Raw genomic sequence first — 26127 nt, forward strand, 5'->3', positions numbered from 1 at the left:
ACCAAGTTACAGTACAAATATAATTTAAACTTGCCATTAGTTTTAATAAAATATTTGATCTTACATAATACACTGAAAACCCCAATACACTGATTTACTAAAAAACTTATTTTTAAAAATAATTGTATTAAAAGTTTTTTTAAAAATTGTCTTGCACTTTTAGCTTACTTTGATATTTTTTTCTTCACTTTGCATTATTTTTGTTTTTAAATAACATTGGCCTAACATATGTGTAACGGGCAGATACATCTCTCCAATTCTGCTTTCCATCACACATACACCTCCCCCATCTTTTGCTTTAGGGCAGTGGCAAAACAAAATCAACAGATGCATCTTCTCACACTTTCTGGCTTGGAAAAAGCAAGTTTTATTTGCAGGACTACCTTCTTCCATAGCTATCAAGGGCGACAAACCTACACAAAAAACGACGACAAATTTCGCAAAAAACGAAGAGCCGAATCCCTCCCGTTTCGAGCCACACCCGCCATTTTAAACCTCCCTTTCCTTTTTTCGCTCCAAGCAATAAGTTTGGCGCGAAAAATACTTCCTATAGCGAACGGCTGACCAATTGGATAAAGGCAAAGTTGAGAAAGAGGCGGGCCCAAGTTTGGGTCGCCTCCAGTCGCTTTCGGCCCTTACCGCCGCGATTGTCTTGCGCCCTTAAAGGGCAGGGCTTTTAGCTAATCGTTACACGTCCTGCTGCCTTTGAGCCAATGACAGCGCGCAAAGAGCAGCGCGTGACTGCCGGCGAATCCAGAACACTTTTTTTTATTACTTTTTGCCGCGAAAACTTCTTGCAGAGTTCTAGCGAGCGACAGAGTCGTTTTGCAAGGGGCTTCTCTACGGCTGCGGAGGCAGGTGAGGGGCGTTGGGGGTCAGGGGCGCGCGTAAGAGCTATACCTGCTTGTATGCGTTTGGATCGATCTTGAGCTGCTGCTTAACCAGAGTTCAGGAGAGGCGATATTCATTAGTGACCCGTCATTTCTGAAACAATGTTCCTCCAAGCATTTCTTGTATATCCCCAAAATCAGCTTTTGCACAACTCCCATCCTCCCCCACTATGACGGTAACTTATATAAGTATCACAGACGGCTGAGTCGATTGAATCAAAGTTAGCTGGTTATAATGGGCCATCGAAAAAGGAACAATTCCTTCCTGCAGTTTTTCAGCTTAAAAACACAGATTTCCCGTTATCAGCTATTAGGGAACTCGAGGCCCTCGTCCTGTTGCTGAATTAAATCTCCCTTCATTTCATTATTTCATTTCATTTCAATTTATTTGTTTATTTAGTCGCCCATCTCGCTGCAAGGCAACTCATTCTTCATATGGCTCTAATTATAGCTTTGCAACAGAAAATCATAAACTACCCACCTCTGCCATAGAGAAAGGGAAAAATGATACAAAAGAAGATGCTGTCTTGTATAAGAGCTGTAGGGTAAAGGTAATACACTTTGCACATGCTCAGAAGTGTTTTAGGAAAAACACTTTTCCTAATACTTTAAACTAGATATAATTGTAATTATTAAATGCTGCCCAACTTTCAGCTATTCTAGACTTAATATAAGTTATGAAACCTATATTTATAATGTATCTTATTGGTATCTTTCAGCAGTGATTAATATTTGTATGCTACTTATATGTAAGGGTGTAGGTCTATACATATGTTGTATATAGTATGTTTAAATGTGTGTTATTTATGTGTACACTTTGAGAGCAAGCAACAAAATTTCATTTTTAATGTGTGCCATTGTGCCCACAGTAAAAAAAAATGATAATAAAGGTTATCTATCTATCTATTCTGCTTTTTTTTTTTTTCAGAGAATCATGTCTGGTTTTGATGACCCTGGCATTTTCTATAGTGATAGCTTTGGTGGAGACCCAGTTACAGATGAAGGACAAATTCGAAAGTCCCAGCTGCAGAAACGCTTCAAAGAGTTTTTAAGGCAGTATCGCATTGGAACAGACCGGACTGGCTTCTCTTTCAAATACAGGTGCTCTTTCTCTTTTGGTAAACTTAAACAGTTGCTTATAGTATTTTAAGTTGAAATACCTTTAGAGTGTTGGTAAGTATATCAGAATAAAATAACTTGCCCTAGAGTTCTGCAGCTTTGTGCATAGTTGTGAATGTTATTCCAATAAATATATTCATGGGTCTCTTTTTTTCTCCCACTGTATTGAAAGAGATGAGCTCAAACGTCATTATAACGTTGGACAATATTGGATTGAGGTGGAGATAGAAGATTTGGCAAGCTTTGATGAAGATCTGGCAAATTATGTACACAAGCAACCTGTGGAGCATCTTCAGCTGGTATATATTCATGGGAGAAATATGAGGGAGTTTGCAGTTAGATTATGGGATGCTGCCTTGTAGACTTTCAGACTGCTAGTCGGTCTAGCTTAATATTGATAACAGCAACACTTCTGGGTTTCATACTTGAATTTTTTATTGCCCAGCCTAAAAATGTTGATGGCTAACCATGAGGCTTTCTGCTGAGTTATATTACTGAACTATCCCCTTTCTGTCTTTTTTATGTATAATTATTCCACAGTATTATTAACTAGCTATGCCCTATTCCAGAATTCTCCATTATTTCCTTCTCACTCCAATTGTTACTTTTCTAACTGAAACTTAATATTCCATGATTAGACTATTTTTCAGCTATTTCTGTCCAATTGGGTTTTCTTTTCTTCTTTAAGAAAAGGAGAATGCCTTTAATATTTTAAACAATTTCATTTCTTTCTTAGCTGGAGGAAGCTGCAAAAGAAGTAGCTGATGAAGTAACACGTCCTCGGCCAACAGGAGAAGAGACTCTTCAGGATATTCAAGTTATGCTCAGATCAGATGCCAATCCATCCAACATCCGAAATCTCAAAGTGAGTTAGACCCTCAACCTTATGAACTATGGCTGATTTCATAAAGCTAAACAGGGTCACACCTGCTTAGTGTTTGAATAGAAAGCTCCCAGGAAACTGCAGATCTGTAGCCAGAGATATCTGCAGAGTATGGTGAAACAGAAATGAAAATAGCACCCACAAAGGTGTAATCAAAACTCTATCTGTTTTTTTTTATGTGCATTGTACTTAAGGCCACCATCTTTAATTTTTTTACCACATCCTGCAGAAACTCTTGTTTAAGCTTAGTTTGAGACATAAAGGAAATCCTGGAAGAAACAAATAGCAAATCATTTCCATGCTGTTTCCAAGAAAAGTTGAAGTTAAGAAGCTCAATTTGAAATAGGCTATTTTTAAAAAAAAATTCACTAAAATGAGGTTGGAGCTATAGTTTTGTAGAGCTAATGAAGGTTCCCTCTGCATTTGCCAGCATTGCTGTAGTATTGTAATAAAAATCTATTAGCTTAATTTTTCAAGTAAAGTATAATAATTTGTCTTTCCAGTTTATTGTTGAGAATTTCTTTATATTGATGGCTGCCTTAAGGAATCTTTGTAGCTGTGATCTACTAAGTTTACTCTAAAATATACTTGAAAGAAAAGTTATATCAAAACTCTTCTTTATTTTTGTGGAGAGCCATTTTGATATAGTGGTTAAGATGCTGGCCTAGAAATCAGAAGTCTATGAATTCTAGTCCAGCCTTAGACATGAAAACCAGCTGGATGACTTTGGACCAGTCATTCTCTCTCAGCCCAACCCACCTCACAGAGCTGTGAGAAAAAAGAGGAGGAGGAAAGGAGTGTTAAGTATGTTTGCTACCTTGAATTTCTTTTAAAGGCAGGATAAAAATATAAAACTAGTTCAATGCCAACTTTCATCTCCTCAGATGCTTTGTACCACAAAAATGATATTTATTTTCTTTGTTGTACCTAGTTATTAATTGCAATAAAGTATGCACACATATTTCTTGTGATAGCTATTTAATTGTCTCAAGGTGCCTCACAAGCATTTGAAAAAATCAGAAGTAGCCAAAATAGTTAACTGGAAATAATGGAAGAGGCCTTTATGCATGCATGGAATCTTCTTACTATTCCAGATGTTGGAGGAGGTTTTTGCAGATGAAACCTTAGTGAAATATAAAGCAATGCAGATGTTTTACAATAAGAAAGAAAGGAAACTTGTGGCTTCAGAAAGCAGATTCAAATGAACACTTCATTCTGAAGTTCATTTAAATGTAGAACCTAAGAACCCTAGAGTCATAGGTTGCAATAAAAAATATATATGTATGGCATGTTTTATATGCCTCATTCTGTATTTTTGTATACTACAAATTGGAACATTACATTATGAACAACTTGTAGTGACTGTGGAAAAGAGATTTGGATTTCTGGATCTTTGGATGCTCTGGGTATATATTTTCTTTTGCAGTTTTCAGGATGGTTCTAATTTCTCCTTGTTTGATTTGAAGTCTGAACAGATGTCACATTTGGTGAAGATCCCAGGAATCATTATTGCTGCAACTCCTGTGAGAGCCAAAGCAACCAAGATCACCATCCAATGCCGCACTTGCCGAAATATAATACCTAACATAGCTTTGCGTCCAGGTCTGGAAGGATATGCTCTTCCTCGGAAGTGCAGCACGTAAGGGTTGCATTTCTTTTCAAATTTTAGTGAAATTTACTTTAAGACACATATGATTATGACCTATATAATTATGTTGCTTTGCCTTTGTTTACAGAGGACTCCTGTATATACTTTCTCATTAGCATGCCCTATTAAGCTTCATTAGAATTATTCTCAAATAATTGGCATAAGATTATAGCCTTTGTTATATGTTTCTTTTCATTTAAGGCAAAGTTGGGCAAATATTATATCATCCAGATATTTGGATTAATTCCTATTAGCCACAAGCAACTTAGTAAAGGTTTGGGAAAGTTCTAGTAAAAAACATTTGGAGGATGATTGCTTGTTTAAGATTATGTGGAGCTTTGAAAAAAAATTCTTGGAGAAAACCTGTAATTTGAATTGAAGTCTGCATAGATCATTTAAAAGCAGTGTTCTCCTGTACCCAGAAAGATTAAAATGTATCTAATAAAACTGAGTTCATAAAAAAAATTGAACTCTGAATTCCCAAATGCTGTGTAGTAATGAAATGTGAGATTGAACACTACAACACTGGCAGTGAGATGGCTGGTATTGTTTAATTGGCCAACTCTTAATACAACTGCAAGAATTTGGGTTAAAGTTTAGTGGATATATGAATTCCATTTGCATCTAAGATGCACACATTCAAAGTTTGTTTTAGATAACTGTAGACAAATTTTGTGCCCATAGTATTGGTATTTCCAAAATTTGTAACACTAAATTCTCATGAGAATGATTGAGACAAACATTATAAAATAGAAAAAGCTGTCCCATTTTACCTGTACTGTCTCTCTTTTCACTTCAGGGAACAGACTAACCTAGCAAAATGTCCTTTGGACCCATATTTCATTGTTCCAGACAAGTGTAAATGTGTGGATTTCCAAACATTGAAGCTGCAAGAGTCTCCTGATGCTGTTCCTCATGGAGAATTGCCTCGGCACATGCAGCTCTATTGTGACAGGTGATGCTTCTGGATTCTTCAGCAGGATTAGGGCTGTGGTGCAACAAGAGACTCAATCAAGTAGAAAAATCCAAACACAATATGTTGTATCCATGGTTAAAAAATTTAGATGCATGTATGACCATTTTCATACTTAAGACAGAATTTGGTTGTTTCAATACATAAAATGGGAAACTGAATTAGCTAAAAAATATATGGGAATAAATACAGTTGTTAGTGGCGCTTATCCATGTTACGTGATCCTCCAGGTCTTTCTAAGCAATCCGCATGTGCTGTTAGCAAAAAGCGTTCAAGAGTTACCCTTTTTGTTCCATTTTAAATTGCTTTTTCTTCCTTCCTTGCTCTTAATTTTCCAGATACCTGTGTGACAAAGTTGTCCCTGGGAACAGAGCTACTATCATAGGCGTTTACTCAATCAAAAAGGCAAGCCTCACAAAGATCAAGAGCCGGAACAATGCTGGAGTGGGCATCCGGAGCTCCTATATCCGTGTAGTGGGAATACAAGTAGACACCGAAGGCTCAGGTAAAGCTTTAATTTGGAAGCCTGAGTCTTATGTGAGATTTTGAGTCATGCCATACTTTTTTGCCCTCCTGTTCATTTGACTACGAAACATGCTGGTCAAAAGAGAACTTGTGTTGTTTAGGCCTGAGAATTACTGACTCCAGCTCTTATCTATTCTACCTTTCTAATGTAGTCCATATCAGACTGAAACCAATATTAATCTGTGGACTTAAGACTATTTAATACAAATGATTGGTGGCATTTCTCAAAATAGTCATATGACTGATAAGGTATTACATAAGATGTATTTTTTTTTGTTAGAATTGTATCAGAACAACCCTGCAGACCCCAAGCTTTCAGTATTTGTCTGTTTTTCTCTAGGGCGCAGTGTCAGTGGCTCCGTGACACCTCAAGAAGAGGAGGAGTTTCGGCATTTGGCTTCCATGCCCAACATTTATGATATGGTTGCCAAAAGCATTGCTCCTTCCATCTATGGTAGTAATGATATCAAGAAGGCAATTGCATGCATGCTTTTTGGAGGCTCTCGAAAGAGGTAATTGGCAAGAGGCAAAGGGGAATCATAAGGAAAGAAAGTCATACAGGCTTATCTCTGTTTTACTATGAAGCAGCCTTTTTATATACTTAATATTTTCCTTACTTTTATCATAACTACTCCTGGGAAAGAAAATAATGCGGTTTACCCAGCAGTACATGAAAAGGAAAGAGCAGCTGTCTGTTACATGATGGTTTTTTTTCTTGAACTAGAATGGAAGAGAAAAGGTATTGCTATCTCTGCCCCATTTCCAATTCCCTTTGGGCTTTGATGTTCTTAATAACTACTCTTAGGCAGCTTCTAAAGGGAAAAATATCTCAAATAGCAAATTTGAGTGATTATTGTTGGCAAATGGAACCAAAATAGCATTGCAACAGCATAATTGGATGAGCACCAGAATTTTTGCTTTTGTTTTTAACCACCGGTTCTGTAAGATTTTGGTCTCAGGATCCCTTAACTTTCAAAACTAATTTTTCAAAAATAGCTTTGGTTTATGTGGGTTATAACAATCAGTATATACTGTATTAGAAATAAAAATTGGAAAAAAAATGAAATTTTATTTGACTTCATAAACCACATAAAGGGTCTCGGAACTTCCAGTGGTTCCCAGACCATCCTTTGAAAACCACTGAGTTAGACAATGAAAACTTAGTAGTTGGATAGAGTGATAAACATTATTCCCTAATATATAGGTAATTCAGTGATCTAGATGTTTTTGAAGTGAACCTCCTACTTCTCTTGCCATGAGTAAACATAGCAACAGCCAAAGGTTCAAAGTCTTCCCACCTCTGCAGTTACACCTTGTAGAGTTCTGGAAAAAAGCATACCTGGTTAGAATCAGATAAGAGAAATTCTGTTGGAAAAGTCTCAGCTGATTCAATTTGTGATAAGACTTCTTTGATATTGGGGATTAATGAAATGTTAATCAGGAGTGCAGACTGCCTGTTTGTGAAGCTCCAACCAATGGCCCAAGTGTCTCCTATTTATTTCAGTGATAATAGGGAGTGGCTTTCTAACAAACATTTCATATTGTCTCTAGTCTCTTATCAATTTCTTTCAATTTACAGACTTCCAGATGGGTTAACACGTAGAGGGGATATTAATTTGCTCATGATGGGAGACCCTGGAACTGCCAAATCTCAGCTCTTAAAGTTTGTAGAAAGATGTTCACCCATAGGAGTAAGTAACTTGTAGGGCAGTTATGAACCTGATTTATAGGCATATCATTTTAATTATTAAAATTATACATTGTCATTCCACTAGTTTAAAAGCTCATTCATCTTGTCTTCTGATTTTATTGCATAAAGTGAATAATACTGATATTAGAGGTTGTCTTGTTTGAGAAATCTACTTGTTGACCTGTACGTGGAAAATTGGTATGATGTGAAGGTTGAAAAGATAAACAGACTGAGTTACTACTTATAGCTGAGTGATCAAAAAGGCTAATAATAATGTATGTCAGGTACCAGGGAATGATGAGTTTAAGATAGAGTCTTTAATAAATTTTATTTTTAAGTCAAGAATTTCAACTTGGCTAATGTGGGTGCTCAAGGCCTTTGTAATTGTATTGCCCTAAATAGTAAACAGTGAAGACAGAGGGGGATGTTATAGAGAGCCAGTTTGGTGTAATGGTTAAGGGACTGGCCAAGAAACCAGGAGATTTACGTTCCAGCCCTCTGTTAGGTATGAAAATTGACTGGGGCCTATCACTCTTAGCCCAGCCCTCCTCATAGGGTTATTGTGGGGAAAGTAGGACACAGTGTATTAGTTATGTTCATCACCTTGAATTATACATAAAAAGGCAGCTTGAACATATAATAATCTACAATTTGTCACTTATAAGAAAGTCAAGATCTGAACTATGTTTTAGAGTACAAATTTAAGTCATAGAAAGGCAATTCCAAATTAATGGAGCAATTTAAATGGGGAACCATTTCAGAAGTAGCAGGTTTTTTCTCCTTTCACTATCAAGCAGAAGTTCTGACCTAGAATATTTGAGTCTCCTTTTTCTCCCTTCCAGGTCTATACTTCAGGGAAAGGCAGCAGTGCAGCTGGTCTAACTGCCTCAGTGATCAAAGACCCAGCTACACGGAGCTTCTTTGTAGAAGGTGGAGCCATGGTCTTGGCTGATGGAGGAGTAGTATGCATTGACGAGTTTGACAAGGTACAGATGGAATGGTTAGCAAAAAATCTGTTGTAATACTGCCAAGAAATGTGTGTTTTGAATGGGCTTTAAGATTGGAATACAGGAGGTTCTTGCTTAACAACCAGTCACTTAGCAACAGTTTAAAGTTACAATGGATCTCCCCAATGCTATTTATAACCCAATTTTAAAATTCCAACAATCATGCACTCCCATGGTTGGGTGATTAGAATTTGGGTGCTTGGCAACTGGCTCACATTTGCAACATTCTCTGCTCACATTTTGTGCCAGTTTCTGGGATTTACTTTTATTTCCAACAAAAAATGTCCGCTGTATATAATGGCTTTGTTAATGACCATGGTGTTTGATTAACAACTGCTGAAAAATAATCGTAAAATCAGATGTGGTCACATGGTGAACTGTTTAACAATCACTATGACTTACTGTATTTGAGGTCAGAATTATGGTTATAAGTCAAGGACTATGCATAGTAAGTTCAAGTCACATTAAGAAGAGAGCTTTATATAAATTTATGCTTTCATTTTAAAGAAATTGAGAATAGTAAAACTTCTGTAATTCAAAAAGAACCCCAAACCAACTTAAGCACAGATCAATTTTCAAAAATGTATTCATTTAATTTGTGCTAAAAGTAAGCTATCAGCTTTACTGTGAATCCCAACTTTCATAAAACAGCACATAATTACTTTGAATAGTATTTCAAAACATTTAAAATGTTTTAACAAAGTGGTATTATTTTCTTCTATATATGGAAACTTGGCCTGTTATTTCCCCCATTCTTTGAAAAAGATGCGTGAAGATGATAGGGTGGCCATCCATGAAGCTATGGAGCAGCAGACCATCTCCATTGCCAAGGTGAATTTACCATAGCTGCTTATGAGAAATCCTCAGTTACTTTTTTCAGTCCATTTTTCTGTTCATTTACAAATGAATATGGCTTTAAACCTCAGAGACTATTTATTTCTCACCAAGGATGAAGTTGACTTTGGATAAATTGCGGGGGGGGGGGAGGATGCAGTGATGGCAAACCTTTTAAAGACCGAGTGCCCAAACTGCAACCTAAAACCCACTTATGTATCGTCGGGTGCCGGGTGGGCATAGCCCATTGGGTGGGTGTGGTCAGTTGGGTGGGCGTGGCTGTGGTAATGGCAGACTGGGTGGCACTAAAAAGTTCAATCAATTCCAATGTTGCGAGATTTTTTTTCCCGCGAGAAGTTGAAATTGATTGATTGATTGAACCTTTTCTTTTTGCACACGGTGGCAGAGGCCTAAAGCGAAAAGGTTTTATAAAACCCAGCTGAAGGCCTAGGACTGGGGCAACAGCATGCATGCCCACAAAGAGGGTTTTGCGTGCCACCTGTGGCACGTGTGCCATAGGTTCGCCACCACGGCACTATGGCAAGTAGGTGACTCCAAAGCATGAAATGAACCATTCTGCTGACTTACTTGCCTGAAGCCTTTTATGCATCCATACAAGCTTCTGGAAATCCTCTCCATTGCATAGCAATTAGATTCTCATTTGAACTTGAAAGTAACTAAAACCTTGCAAGTGAGAAATGCTCGAAGGAACTGCAGATTAAAAGTTTTTACCAGAAAAGGCAAGGGTTTAGGAGAGAAGCCAGTGGGTCATATCAGTAAGTCTGAAAGCTTTATTTAGCTAAGAGGCTGGGGGCTGTTCAGGCCAGCCTTAAAATATCTAATGCGATCGAGTTCATTCTTCCTTATCAGGACTAAACAGCATTTTTGGAGCCAAGGGCTTTGTTTTTTCTTTGCACCCTGTCCAGGACCACAGTAAACATAATGGTAACATTATGCAGTCACAACTGGGCAGAGAAGAAAATTTTGATTCTTTCTAGTATTGTAAAGTTTAAGGCAGGAAGTGGGTATTTTTAAAGTTTTACAAAGGCTTAAGATTCCCATTTGGTCCCTAACCCTGACAATAATTAAATTGGTTCAGCTTTTCTATAGAGGGTTAAGAGTGCCTCGCTGTGGGCCTTGGGAAGCCAGTGGTTATAGATTATTACACATTATTTTATAGGACATGATGGGGGAAGTGTTCCAGGCTGATTTGCATCTTACTCTAACTTTTTCTAAACTGTAGGCCCAATACACTAAACTTGCATAAGTCCCACCCTTTTAACTATACTACATGCTGGTTAATTCATGTTTTTTCCTTTCTCTGTGCAATCATGCAGGCTGGTATCACCACTACCCTAAATTCACGCTGCTCTGTGTTAGCAGCTGCAAACTCCGTGTTTGGACGCTGGGATGAAACTAAAGGAGACGAAAATATAGACTTCATGCCCACCATTCTGTCCCGATTTGACATGATCTTCATTGTCAAAGATGAGCACAATGAGGAAAGAGACATGGTAGGTTCTTTGAATAGCCCAGTACAAAGTGAGTGGAGTTGTATGGGAAATTCAATTTTTTAAAACTGTAGAAACAATGGCACAAAGACTTGATTTTGTGAAGGGCTATATTCCATTTCTTTTATATAATGCATACCTCTAAAAGAAGGGTTAGATAAGAAGTGTAATTCTATATTCTCTGCAACCATTATAGATAATTTAGCCAATATTTTAGTCTTCCTTATAAAACAAAGCATTCGGAAGGCAGTAAGTATTCTGCAAATTTAGGTCCTATTGTAGTCAAATGTTATCTCTGCCTGGAAAATATTGTAAAACCATTTATAAATTCTGCAAGATTTATAGACTGTGCTTTCATATTACACTTACTCAACATTAGCATAACCGTAATCCATTTAATCAGATCTTCTGTGTTCACATGATATGACTATATATGAATGAGTTCAATAAAGTTTGATTGCCTAGCTTGTGACTCTATGTGTTGCATAAACATACTCTAAATTGCTCTCCAAAGATTATATAAAAGGTGGAATAAAGTATAATAACTCTTTACTAAAAAGAGCAGTCAGTGCTTTTTTTAAAGGAATGATAATGGCATTTATCATTATTTTAAAGGAATGATAATGGCAGCCTTAAAAAAAGTTAGCATGCAGAAATAATAAAGCTTTGCTTTATTGCATTAATAGTAAATGCAGAAGCTAGTTTCAGTGGGTTTTCCCCCCTTCTAATTAATTTGTTCTTTGTTGTTCCCTAGACCCTGGCCAAGCATGTGATGTCACTACATGTAAGTGCCTTAACCCAGACACAGGCAGTTGAGGGTGAGATTGAGCTGCATAAACTGAAGAAGCTGATTGCCTACTGCAGAGTGTGAGTAAGACAATTGTAGCAGTAATTACATGGAAAGCGTGGTGGAAACCTTTCAAGCATGCTTCAGATTAATAAAAGAAAAACTAGATGTTTTGCTTTGGTTCTAGAGCAGGCATGTCAATGGGGTGGGCGCGGCTTCCATGTGACACGTCCGGCCCGCTGGCCAGCAGTTTGACACCCCTGTTCTAGAGATTCAAAAGGTCTTCATCTCAGTGCTGAAGCAAAAGCAAAATTTCCTTCATTCTGACTTGAGGGCCAGGGTGATATTTCAGCTCCAAAAATGCCTTCCCTCAAGTGTCTCTAAAGTAGTGATCCACGTTAAGGAGCGTAGGAAAGACAGCCATTCAACTATGCTTAATAAGTTTCATGATGCTATAAGCATCCAAAAGATACGAGAGAAGAAAAGGCATATCATTAAGAAATCACTAGAACATCCATTTTCATTTCATAAATTGAACAGCCTGGAGACTAAGTTCATATATTAAGGTGTTCTAACAGTAGTTTGTTTAATAAGCCACAGTGGATGTGTTCACACAACATACTGAACTACATTATGACTTACTAATGTGTACAAGTTTGGTTTCAATCAATCAATTCGATTGATTGATTGTGATTATGCCATAAGAATTAAAAATTCAGTGAGACAAAATGATCTCGTAATTATGTGGTATATGTGTACGTATGTATATATGTCTGTCTTTGTGTGTGTGCTGATAACATTTTTATTTGTTCCCATAGGAAATGTGGTCCTCGCCTCTCTGCAGAAGCTGCAGAGAAATTGAAGAACCGCTATATTCTTATGCGCAGTGGTGCCCGCGAACATGAAAGAGAAAGCGACCGTCGCTCCAACATTCCCATTACAGTAAGGTAAGGGCAAATAAACATCTGGGTTTCAGATGAGGAACTAAATAATAGTTATTTAGTAGAGAAACTGCATAGAAAAGTTCCTCTGTACAGTTTCTGAATTTCTCAAGAGTGTTATTAGACAAGAAGGTTCATGTTATTTTTCAGGACAGTTGTCCAACCAGTAAGTATACATAAGGATGTGCAAAGTCTTCTGTGCACAAACTGTCCCATGCACAAAAGCTGGTTTGGCCTATGACTGAACTGAAACCTGCATGTCTGATAGATTGGTCTGTCCCGTTAAAAACTAGGACTGTTTTGATCTGTACATGAATGGTTTTGGTATATAGAGAGCAGAGAAAACTAAGAATGTTGGCAGCTGAGAGGATAAGGGAAAGATACTAGGAAGATGTGGGGGAGAGGCATGATGGGCTTATACTACAGTACATTAGAATTTTTCAGTGGGAATACTGGGGTGAATGGACCAGTGGGAATAGGTCGCATTAAAATCTGCTGAGGGAAGACGGGGTTACACATACTGTAATAGCCTTGCTCTACTCATTTCTATTCTGTTTCATCTGAAATCTGGAATCACAACAGTTAATTCAGAACCATCAGAATGGGGACAGTTTGTACATTTTTGCCATTTCAGACATGCTCCTAGATACCCATAAATCAGAAAGTCTGGGTGCAACCTTTCAGACTAACAAATGTTATTAAAAGGCATAAACTTTTATGATCTTGAGCTCTCCCCATCAGATGCAGCCCGCATTGTCTAGATACACATGTTACCACTGGAAATTTGAAAACAATGAGAATTTGAACTTCCATTAGGATCAATATTTTATTATAATTTTCAAAAAAAATAGTCTTGTTTCAGGACTTTTGAGATCTTCATTGCATTGATGTCTTGTTAGTAGAAGTGCACATAAAATGCAAAGTAAACAGGATGTGTTTGCCTTGATTCAGGAAATTGGGATCATTTCCTAAAATGAAAAGAGAATAGAAAAACAGAATTATTTTGAATAGGCATGCTGAAATGATCCTTATTCAAATTTAATTTCCAGTTAATATTTTTATTGATTTAATGCTTCACCTTTTTTCTTTTTTAATTTTAAAGACTTCTACTTCTCTTAGTCATGGTTATTTCTTTCACTTCTTTTATATTATTTTAAAGGAGCTTTTTCAATTCATCCCATGCAGGCAGCTGGAGGCCATTGTGCGAATAGCAGAATCCCTCAGTAAGATGAAGCTCCAACCTTTTGCTACTGAGGCAGACATTGAAGAAGCCTTGCGGCTCTTCCAGGTGTCGACCCTTGATGCTGCTTTGTCAGGCAACCTCTCAGGTGGGCTTCCTCAAGGAAATACATGTTGCTTGTGTACTACTAGAGTTCATTGACCAAAGATTGCCTGGTATACATGTGTTGATAATCTGGCTCTCAAAGTTAATGGTAGATTGCTGATTTTTTTTTCTTCAGCTTTCCAGCTGGCTGGCCTTTGAAAAATTAAGATTATTAATTCAATTGGAGTATAGGAGTATAAGAATGATACATGAAGTATTTGCCTCAAATCTTCCTTCTGCTGTGATTTTTGTTGACTGCTGAGAGAGCCTGTATACAATTGAGGCAGTGTGTAAATGATATATAAATAAATATATTTAATTTCTTTGCTGTCATCCCCATCTGTGATAGTGCAATATTTTCTTTACCTTAAGCTTTGCTGTAAGGAAAAAGTCTGCAGTAATGTATATGAAATGGCTTAGAAACACTAACATGCTAAACATAATTATTGTATGAGTGGTCAAGGTGGAATCCATTTGAAAGCTCAATTATTAGTGAAATACTTCCTTTAATTATATATTTGTGTGCAAACGAGTTCAGTTCAGCAGGATTAACTGTTTCTTTGTGTTTCTTTGTTTGAATTTAATAAAGGAACTCTTAGGAGACAAAAAAATAAATAAATATGAACCTTCCACTTCAGTTGTATTAAATTCAGGTTTTATTTAAACTGGTGAAATCAAACAGAACAACTCACGCTGATACAAAATGTACTGTTGTAAATTTTGACTAGATCAGATATCAAAGATTTGAACAATTTATTTCTATAAAGAAATGTGTCTCTCATGTTAATTGTGATATGCCCTCTCTGTAGGAGTAGAAGGTTTCACTACTCAGGAAGACCAAGAGATGCTGTCTCGTATTGAGAAGCAGCTCAAGCGTCGCTTTGCCATTGGCTCCCAAGTATCTGAACACAGCATTATCCAGGATTTTGTGAAACAAGTAAGTTACCTGAGAGAGGCAGTTGGAAGTGCTCTCTCGGCTATAGTCCAGTGAAAGTAACATGAATAAAAAGGTTTATGAACAATATCAAGAATATATGGAACCCCTAGAACAGACATGTCAAACACAAGGCCCGGGGGCCAGATGCGGCCCGCGAAGTGGTTTCATGTGGCCCGCGAAGCCATCCTGGAAACAGTGAGGGAACGGCCCCCTCTGCTTTGGCCCTGGCCCAGGCTGGCCGGGAGCCAATGTACAATTTTGTCATGGCCATCTATGCTGAAACACATTCAGTCTTAGCTCCATAAGCCCCCCCCTGCATGGTCTGAGAGGAATAGTGAGGCTCCTCCAGTGGACCATGCCTTGGCACTTGCCCTGGTCCCACCCCCTTCTGCCAGAGACCCTCAGATCTATCCCACTCCTGCCCAGGCCCCCACAAGCACCCTTGACGCGAACGATGTAGAGTAGGCCACACCCACTCCATCCACACCCACCCCGTAGGCTGCACCCACCCGGCCCCCTGAGGGCAACCGCAATGCTGATGCGGCCTTCAATGAAATTGAGTTTGACACCCCTGCCCTAGAATGTGTGCTATTGGTTGGCCAAGTTGCAAGATGTGCAGACCTAATTAATTTTAGTGGAAGGAATTGTGCTTCAGTCCATTGTAATATTTATTCATCCCTGTTCTAGAACAGCTTCTCCTGTCCTTTGTCCCAAGGATTGTGAGAATTGGGCTTCCACAGATTTGGAGGATGCAGAGGGATCAGGGATATAGGTGGAGTGCAGAGAATTTTCACTTCCTCTCAGTAGCTGATTGCATACCATAGAGCAGCCCCCCCCCCGACCTTTTGGGCACCTGGGACTGGTTCTGTGGAGAGAGGTCTTTCTGTGGACCAGAGGGAGTGTGGTTTTGTGTGCTGCCTGCATCCCGCTTCACTTGTTTGCATGGCCTGATTTCTGGCATGTTGCGGACCGGTGCCGGTCCATGGACCAGTGGTTGGGGACCCCTACTATAGAGGGAGAAATAGGTGTCCCTTTGCATAGTAGATGTACTTTCAGGTTGGGAATGGTACAGATAGTCCTTGACTTCTAACTGGTTGCTTAGAGGCAATTTGAAGTTAAGACAGATCCCCAAAAAGGTATTTATAACCAAGATTTAAACTTCTGGACCCCCTCTCCCCACTGCAGTCAAGTGATTGCATTTGGGTCCTTGGCAGACAAGTCCACATTTGTGACTGGTTGCAGCATCTCACAGTCATATGACCATGATTTATGTTTTTGCTGGAAACCAGCATTTGCTTCCACTTTCCAGCAAAAAACACCCACTGCAGACAATTGCTTAATGACTGCTACAAAAAAATAAAATTGGGTCGTCACGTGATGACCTGCTTAATGATCAGCACACCTTGCAACCATAATTCCAGGCTCAATTAAGGCCATAAATTGAGAAGTACCTGGAATATTCCCTAACAGACAAATCTATTGTGCTTAATACAAAATGTAGGTGAAAATGAAGCTGTCTTATTTAATACAGAAATTCAGTGTTAATTCTCCAGATTAGCACCATAATTTGTCCATCATTCTCCTTCAAGTTTCATAGTTACTTTTAGGTGTGTTAGTTTTCACAAAATGTCTTTTTCCCTTTTCCTTCCCTCTCAGAAATATCCTGAGCACGCCATCTACAGGGTGCTGCAGCTTATGATGCGTCGTGGTGAGATCCAGCATCGCATGCAACGCAAAGTCCTTTATCGCATCAAATAAAATACTATGCATCTCCTGGAATGTTAAAATAGATGCATTCTCCATGTAATTGAAACTAAATTTTTGCCACTGTTTTCTTACATCTAATATCTGCAATACATATTTCAGTCCAAAGAAAAATAATCTGGAGTATTGTCCTATTCAGGGAGGTCAAAAGAGAGACAGTATAATAATAGCTCTTGCTTTTATTTGTTGCAATTTTCCTGTTAAAGTGTCACCTTGATATTTTATTACAATATTAAAAGTTTTTTTTATCAACACTAAAACTTAATAAGTAACATGTCTGTAACAAATAGAAAGTGTTCTGTTAAGGGTGTGAGGTAAGAAAGCTGTTAAAGAATACAGAGCTAATTTTCTCTAACGTATTCTGCTAACTGCTCCTTCTGAAAGCCTCATTGTTTAGTGTAGTAAAATTATATTGTGATGTCTTGTGACTGCCATTGAGGTCAACAGTAGAGAACCTGGGAAAAGAACATATGGAAAGCAAAGATCTCTCCCTGGAGAAGTTAGAGTTCCAAGCCATGTTTACACAACATGGCTTTTGTGCTTAGTGGTGATACTTCAATGGCAATTAGCTGAGCAACACTGGAGGAGACCAGGAAACAAATATGTAGAAAGATCTGTCACCAAAATAAGTTACTTCCACCATCACTCTTTCCTTGAATGTGAGATAATCTTACCTCAAGAGTATAGCTGCATTTTTTTCTTTCTATGGCCTTTCAAAGTGCAAGCAGGATTCCTTGGGGTAAGACAGTGACCATACATAATTGCACCATATAGTGGAAATATCCCTCCTGTAGTTAGGACCAAAAAACACCCCAGTTTCATTTTATTTTGATTTTATTATATGCTGATCATACTTTCCACAAGAGTGCATAAAGCAATAAATACTTCATTGGAGAATGACATAAATATTTTTATAATGTTTGCTACTATTTAACAATGAAATTACTACGTTCTAAAAATAAAATAATAAACCAGTGCAAAGATAGTTGACAAAAATTATTTGAGTGCTTGATGCCTTAAAACTGTTTGTACCAACACTTTTCACTAATTGATGCAAACTGTTTCTGCCTGAAACCCTGTAGGAAAGATCCATTTCATTCATGAATGTGACACTGCAAAGCCACATATTTTCTCTTGTTTTTGAACTAACACACCCAGGTGTTACAGCTTGTAAAGCCTGTTTTACTGTTTATTATACTTATTAGGCCTGGCAAAACCTGGGTAGGAGCACTTCAGAATCTCTGGAGAACATAGCAAGTATCTCTTCAACTCATTCAAGCAGCCTCAACTTTCCAACTTGAACTCTTGAATACTGTTTTGGAAAGTTCACACACAAACTTCCAAAGCAGTTGTCCCAAAGTTGGAACAAAGATGCAGGTGTTTAATTGTTCAAAATGGAGAGCTTTGTGTGCCCCCTTTTTGAGGTTTTGTTTCTGTTTTGTTCACCTGGTTTTTGCAGGATGGGCAAGATAGGGAAATTCAGAGGTGAACCTTTATTTCCTTCTCTCATGCTTGTATTTTCTTGAAGTACAATGCCCATATTATACATATGTCATTTTCACAGGTTGATGTCGTACAATTTATGTAGGGATGCTGTTTGATGGGAGAATAAACAGAAAGGTGGTTTCCTCTAATTAAGATCTGCTGGCCTTTTGCTGTGCTACTTTAAAACTTTTCTCTCCCTAAATTCAGCAGCCAGTAGAGGGTGCTAGAAATCCAAAATCTGCTAGCTTGATAAAGTGAAGGTTCATTACTTTACCATTATAAAAGAAAGAATAACGGCTGATGAACAGATAGCTTGCTCTGAGCTTTTTCCCCCTCAATGAAATTATACTGAGCACTGCAGATAGAACAGTATTGTCCTGAAGCTACAGGAGCATACAGTTAGGCTAATCTGTGATGGGTGTGGCAGTTTGTTAACAATGATACTTAACTGTTATTACCTCATAGATTTTTGGATAAGGCATTCTGCTGTTGTGAGCACTTGTTCTAAAAATGTATTTTATATTTTTTAATCAAACTAAAGGTTGTCTGACTACATAGTGATTCTGAGCAACACGCAATGCTAAAAATAGTACAAATATAAAGAAGAAATAATGCTGACATCCTGACATGCAAGAGAATACTCAAACTAGTGTATTCCCATAAGAAGTCTGCCATAGCCCAGAGCCTGGAGGGAAAAAAATGTTTTCAAGTACTGTTTGACAAAGTAGTGGCCATAAGTGCTGCAACAGAGAAGACCTCCGCCTCCCCCTCCCCTTCTCGGGCAATTGTGCGGAGCTGCTTGTGCGTCCTTGGTAGCGCCTGCCCCCTTCAATCTCCTTCCTTCTCCATCTCCTTCCTTTCCCCTTCAATCTTCCTTCCTTCCTTCCATCTCCATCCCTTCCTTTTCAATTTCTCCTTCCTTCCCCCTTCAATCTCCTTCCTTCTCCATCTCCTTCCTTTCCCCTTCAATCTTCCTTCAATCTCCAACTCCATCCCTTCCCCTTCAATCTCCCTCTCCTTCCTTCCTTCCTTCCCCCTTCAATCTCCTTCCTTCTCCATCTCCTTCCTTTCCCCTTCAATCTTCCTTCCTTCCTTCCTTCCCCTTCCCGCCCTCCCAACATTTTTGAGCAAGGAAGAGTAAGCTTCTCCATGGAGCATTGCTATATTGTTTTTGTGATTAATCACTATGCTTTAATTATGTTCAATTCGTAACAATGAAAATACACCCTGCATATCAGATATTTACATTACGATTCATAACAGTAGTAAAATTACAGTTATGAAGTAGCAACGAAAATAATTTTATGGTTGGGGGTCACCACAACATGAGGAACTGTATTAAAGGGTCGCGGCATTAGGAAGGTTGAGAACCACTGACAGGGCAAGAGGAGAATCCATGAAGTAATGGAAAAAATGCCTTGTGTAAATCTAAATATCAACTTCAAATGGAAAAAAAATCACTCTTACTGGATGTAGTTAAGAAAAACTTGTGAGCGAATACCAATTAAAAACAACCTACATAGGTGGATAGCAATAGCCCTTAGACTTATATACCACTTTACAGTGCTTTACAGCCCTCTCTAAGCGGTTTACAGAATCAGCATATTACACCAACAATGTGGGTCTTCATTTTACTGACTCAGAAGGATGGAAGGCTCAGTCAATCTTGAGCCAGTGAAAATTGAACTGCTGACAGCTGGTAGTCAGCAGAATTAGCTTGCAATAGTGCATTCTAACCACTGCTCCACCATGGCTCTGCAGTCATGAAAGATAGGGGTTAAACAATGCAGCTTTGTTGTCTATAAAAATGGAATGGTCTTTCTTACCCAATTGGTGCAGAGGTTTGGATCATTATTCACCTCTGTGTTGGTTGATTGATTGATTGATTGAATACCATCAAATAAGCGACCACATAGATTTCTGTATCCATATGGCTTTCTTTGTAAAATACAAGAATAGTTTACTATTGCCTTCTCCCACATAGTTTGAAATTGCCATTGTCACTTAAAATGATCTGACTTTAGCATATTCTCTTATTGCGGTTCTCCAATATTAATGCCACCTTGCTTTAGCAGGTCAGCAGGGATGACCTTCATCCCTTGGGTGATCCTGCTGAGATCTTGGCATCTCTTGGCATATACTTCCAGGATTTGTTCATCTCCCCCACCCGCAATCACAATGAGGTAGCACAGCAGGACTTGCGGGGGATCTATGTTGCTATTGTCTGTGAGTTTTGTCATATTACAGGTCTTTTAATGGAGCCAAAATTAATTGTTGTACCATTTTCTTTCAGACTCTTGCCAAAAGAGGTTCCTGACAATCCATATTTGCAAACTTAGGAATATGCTTCACTAAAACTTTGAGCAAAAATATTCAGTGTTTTGAAAAATGTGTCTTAACTTCAATCTTATCTAGTCATTACATATTGTAAATGTTGCCAAGTACTTTTCTTGGCAAAAGTGCCCAATTGGTTTGTCATCCTCTTTTCTAGAATGAATTTAATTTTTTTTTATCTCAGTCTTTTTTATCTACAGCCCCTTTTTAGTGACCTATCCAAGCACTAACTTTAGGCTTTTTAGACCAGACAAGATCAGCTAGGACACAACCAACTGCTTCTTGGATGCTTTACATACATACCCACCATTTTATTTTACCTTTCTATTAACCAGTTTATGATCTTGAGATCTTTCCTGGGGAGGAAAAAATCTACCCAATATAATTTCCTCTCTGCATCCTCCCCACCACCTCCTCCATACAGGTGGGTATGAATCTGGACTTTGCATATGTAAAGTGAGTGAATTAGCATTATGCTAGCTTTTAAAAAAATATTCATTTATTATGTACAACAGAAACCTACAGAAACCTTTCTGGAATATATTCCAAGCAACCATAAGGTGTTTTTTTTTAAATGAAAAATCAATACTTTCCCCAAACTAATAGAAGATGATCCAGCAGCATCCCCAGTCATTCACATCTATGAGATGAATCCACAGGAGGTAGAACTGAAAAGTATGCTTAAATTTATTACAGATTTCTCTTACATCCTTAAGCACAAACTGTGGCATATTTATTCTGCTGGAACACAAAATGTTTCCATCCGTTCACCTGCCTGCTCCCATCCTGATAGGCTAGGTGATGGCAGGCATGCTGTTTCATCCAGGCCAACACGCTTGAGCCTGCTGACATTTCCTAAATGACAGGCTATGATTTTTGGCTCTTTGAAGGAGAAAGAAACATCACTAATTGGTCTGGCATTCGTGGAGCATGTGTGTAACTAATGCAATTAAAGAGTGCTTACTACTTCCTTTCTCTTGCTCTGCATGGGGACAGGAGGTCAAATGTAGTCAAGGCCTGAGCCTGGCTTATGCAGCTTGCCTCCCAAGAGAAATTATTACTTCAAACATGCTTATGGAAGAATGTGGCAGGAAAGAGATGGCACAGCAGAGGCACAAAGAGTTAAGAATGTGATGATCAAGAAGGTGCTCAAAGAAAGAGATTCGATACCCTGACTTGTTTCAGACTTCAAACAGTATGTTTCAAATTATTCACATGAAATGTGGTACAGCTCTGTTCTCATTTTATTTTTAAAAATGGAAAGATTGCAAGGGTACTCAAATTTTCCATCCTGTATAAGAATAGTATATTAGCAAGAAGTGTTTCCCTCCAGTTCATTGATTTTCTGTGTAAAAGAAATGTAGGGTTTGGGGTTTTTTAACACATGGTCAGACTGGAATAACACAGTGGTCCCCAAACTTAGCAGCTTGGTGGCCCGGCTGGGGAGGAGAAAGAAGAACTGGGCATTGCGAGCAGTGGGCTCGTGTGCATGGGCGTGAGGGTCCGTCAGCCCACTGCTCATGGAAATTGAGCTGCGCACATGCACATTCTGGCCAGCCACTCACATAGCCCAATTCCAAATAGGCCACGGCCCAGGGATTGGAGACCCCTGGAATAACATGCTTGACTATACAGATTCCAAAGGTTGTCATGGAGACCTGAAGGCCGTTTTGCACTTCCATTTTTGCCTTTATCTTTTCAATTGTCAAGCTTTTGATACTGCTTGAGTCTTCTGAGCAGCTTGCTTTTAATTCTACAGTTGTTCTGTACCATTCTTTTATGTTAAGAAGCCAACTGGTTTTGTCTTTTTAACAAAAGGATACAATCACAGTGGGAGCAAGGATGTTATGTTTTTATGTTATGTTTTATGCATACCTTATGAATAAAGTCATTATGACCATTGTCCATAGAAAGGGAATAACCAGTTTATTCCTTCTTATCTTAACTTTTTTAATACAATGGAATGGCAGAGATGGAGAATGTATATTTTTGTGAATTTTACCTGTATGTGAGGGAGTCACATTAAAGGAATAGAAAGGGATACTTTGAGTATCAGAATTATAGATTAGCAGTTGTTGGTTATAGCAAATCTATGGAATGAGCACTTCTGAATTTCCAAAACAGAGACCAAACGAGATGTTTAGTACATACAAATGAATGAAGATAAATATATGTGTCCCAGAATAATGTTGCCGGATCCAATCTAGGTTGGTCACCAGGAACAGAAGTTTAGTCTTTCAAGTTTTCAGACTCATGCTGGAGCCCATCCTCATGCCCACTTTTCATGCTAAATATATTTAAATAGCAATTAGTATTTAAGACTCGCTTTTAGAAGTAGTAACTGTAAAGTTCTCTAGAGAATATTCCCCTACCAACCTGTTATTAACCAAATATTTTTTCAACCAACCAATTTGAGAAAGAGAATCTGTTCCTGTAATTTATTTCAAAGCACATGAGAAATTCAGAGAAATAATCATGGATGACATTGCATTCTTGCACTTTAGCTATGAGTTAGCTGAGTTGATGTCCTGCCTTTCATTGTGCCTTGGTAACTTCTTTGTACCACAAAAGCCTCTCTCCAGTTGCCTTTCCTGGCTTTCCATGCAATTAAATCCATGACAAAAATACAAAGAAAGTCTTTCAATGGGACTTTCTCAAATTAGGAATTATGCTCCACCAATGTGGCTTGGGAGTGCACCATTGGAAGACTGAAAGACAAGGTTAGGAACAGATTGTCATGGAAAAATCTATCAATGTTGTTGCTAAGAGTTGTAATGACTTGATGGCACATAATCAATAAAAATGTGGGATGATAGTGATGGAAACTGGATAATAGAATAATATCATCCACTGTTAAATTCTTCACTCAACTCCAACAATAAAGTGCACCCAGAAGTATTGAAAGAAAATTTGAAGCATCTAGAAAAGGAAATAGAGAGAGAAATGCCTCTTTTGTTGGGGAAGAAAATTTTTGAGTAATAGCAAGATTTCAATGGAGTAATGATGCATTATTATAATTGCACCAAAGATGGAAAGACTGGCCAAGTGAGCTGTCTGGATGTTCTAGGTGGATGGGCAGTACAGTTTCCTTTCTTGCTATCCAGTTACTCATGTTCCATAAGATGTCCAGATGTTCACTGTGAATAAACAAGAACCTTATCCTCCCTGTTTCTATTCTATATCCTTCAACCACACTTGGGCAACCAAATAGATGACTGTCTTCAAATATGAGGGATGAGGACACTCTAGAATCAGCTGGTAGTCACTGCTGAGATGGTTGACTTTTTTAGCTATCATTACTTGGCCTAGTCTCTTTCTAAATACAGAGAGGGTAAAAAAAAAATAATCAAGAAGGCAGTCATATCCATGTGTTTGAAATCTGGTCTCTTTTTTTACATGTACACAACTGTACAATCCAAAAGGCCAGACTTTTGATTGTTTAGTTATGGTCTCTAGCTTGACTTTCTTTCTCTATTTTGGCCAATATCTGGATAGCAGCTGAAGTGAAGTAAGAGAGGCCTTCTGAGATTATGATTCTTAACTCAGTCCTAACTTTCAAATTCCACAAAAGCTTGATTGCAGTTACCTCAGGCTTAATAAATGATTCCTTACCATATTATCATGTCTGTACATTAGGCCTCCTCTTACTTCTTTTATATTTATGCATTTATTCATTTGTATGGCCACACACTTGCCAAGCCACTCTGGGCAATTAAAAGTGGGGTTAAACCATTGATTTACAGATTTTACTCCACTACTCATTGCCGACTATAAGGGGTGGTGCTCATCGCTGTTTCAAGGCCATTGAGCCAGTGCTGTCCAAAGACATTTCTGCAGTCATGTGGCCAGCATGACATCATGGAGCACTGTTACCTTCCCACTGAAATTGTACTTATTTATCTACTCGCATTAGCATGCTTTTGAACTGTTAGGTGGGCCGGAGTTGAGGCAAGGACAGGCGCTTTCCAGCCAACAAGCCCAGCATCTTAACTGCTGAGTCACCATACTGCCTTAAACCACTGAAGTCATAATAGTATAAAATAAAAATAAAAATATATTAGAGGCAGTAATTCATATCCCATCGACTGAAATGGGTCCCTTTAGAGCTTGGGGAAGAATGAAACTTTCAAGGCCTTCTTCAAGGCTGGCTACATTGGGGCGATCCAAATTTCAGTAGGGAAGAAATTCTGCAGGGCAGGCTTGGTGACTGAAAAGGAAGGTGTACCTGCTGGATGCCACAAGATAACACTGTTACATTGATGGGACCTGGAGCATGCCATCCTTATTTAATCTTGTCAGATTAAAATCACAATAATCCAAACCTCAAAGATTAAGGGGCTGGAATGTGATCAAAGAGACCAAGTCCCCACCTACCTCAGTGGTTGAAATTTATCCAGTTAATACCCCAAGGTCCAAGTACCTCACAAAGTTGTTGCGAGGATAAAATGACATGCACTCTTGAAATAACATCAAAAAGTGGACTATTTAGGTAATTAAAATGTTCAGAAATATATTCCAGACATTTTGAGCACATTCATATTGTTATGAAGATAAAATGAAGTAGACATATCAAAAGGGAAAACTACATCTGGACCCTATGTTCAGTTCAACACTAATATAAATATAAATTTGCATGGAAATCTAGGTCACAAGTTATAATAGGCAGTGATTTAAATATTGTGTGCATTTCTTTTTTTAAAAAAGAATCATGACTTAATAAATGCTGTGAAATAAAGAAGGAAAGAAGAGAGACAATGCTAACTGGGACCAGAATGGTCCCTCACTGTTAGGATGCCTTTCTTGAATTTCAGAAAACTTTGTTCTTTTCAAAGATCCAAGTGTGGCTCTATTCATTATTGCAATCCCAGGGCAACTTGCATTGTTTATCTGAGCAAGGAGATTGGAAGATTAGATGATAACAAAATGGCATACTGTCCTTTGTTCTACATAGAACAGCATTGTCGAATTCTAACCCAAAGAAATCCAGATCTCACTTCTGGGTGATCTCAAGTCTTTTCCTTGTCTAAAGAGGAATTATGAAGAGCTGGTCTACTCATCGGCTCTTCATTCTTCACTGCAACTGTCATCTCTACTTTTGCAGAGATGTCTTCAGTCCACCTTTCTTTCCCCAGAAGTCCTAAGGGCTTTCTGGCTTTTGACACCTTAAAAACATCTTCTTAGGAGTTTGCTTTCAAGATGGCCTGTGACTGACCTGTATTTTTTCATTAACATCTGGAAGGGAGGCTGCTTAAATAAGCTAGCTCTTCCTATTTACTCTTGCAGTTGTGAGATGACAAGCTTTCTGCTTCTAACCCCAATTAGGTAATTATTTCCCTCTTTTGTCACAGCAGGTGCCCAATACCTGCTAGACACTTAATCCTCATGAATATGTAACCTTTCCTTGCTGTTGTCTAAAACTAAGGAACTCCAGGAGGATGGAGGAGGAGGAGGAGGAGGAGGAGGAAGAGGAAGAGG

At 38.4% G+C, this 26127-nt stretch overlaps 1 protein-coding gene across 1 annotated transcript; it reads left to right on the forward strand.

Annotated features, from left to right (window-relative positions):
* Positions 1–1824: 1824 nt before the first annotated feature.
* MCM5 (minichromosome maintenance complex component 5) lies at positions 1825–17813 on the forward strand. Its single transcript, XM_015831758.1, has 16 exons — positions 1825–1991; positions 2182–2308; positions 2746–2874; positions 4359–4531; positions 5340–5495; positions 5852–6018; positions 6379–6550; positions 7618–7729; positions 8571–8714; positions 9501–9566; positions 10907–11083; positions 11835–11947; positions 12686–12814; positions 13994–14136; positions 14942–15069; positions 16726–17813. Exons 1-16 carry the CDS (start codon positions 1825–1827, stop codon positions 16825–16827), a joined length of 2205 nt encoding a protein of 734 aa, XP_015687244.1. The 3' UTR covers positions 16828–17813.
* Positions 17814–26127: the final 8314 nt, after the last annotated feature.

This window comes from Protobothrops mucrosquamatus, unplaced genomic scaffold (assembly GCF_001527695.2).
Source record: "Protobothrops mucrosquamatus isolate PMUCROS unplaced genomic scaffold, P.Mucros_1.0 scaffold_22, whole genome shotgun sequence".
Classification (NCBI taxonomy): domain Eukaryota; kingdom Metazoa; phylum Chordata; class Lepidosauria; order Squamata; family Viperidae; genus Protobothrops; species Protobothrops mucrosquamatus.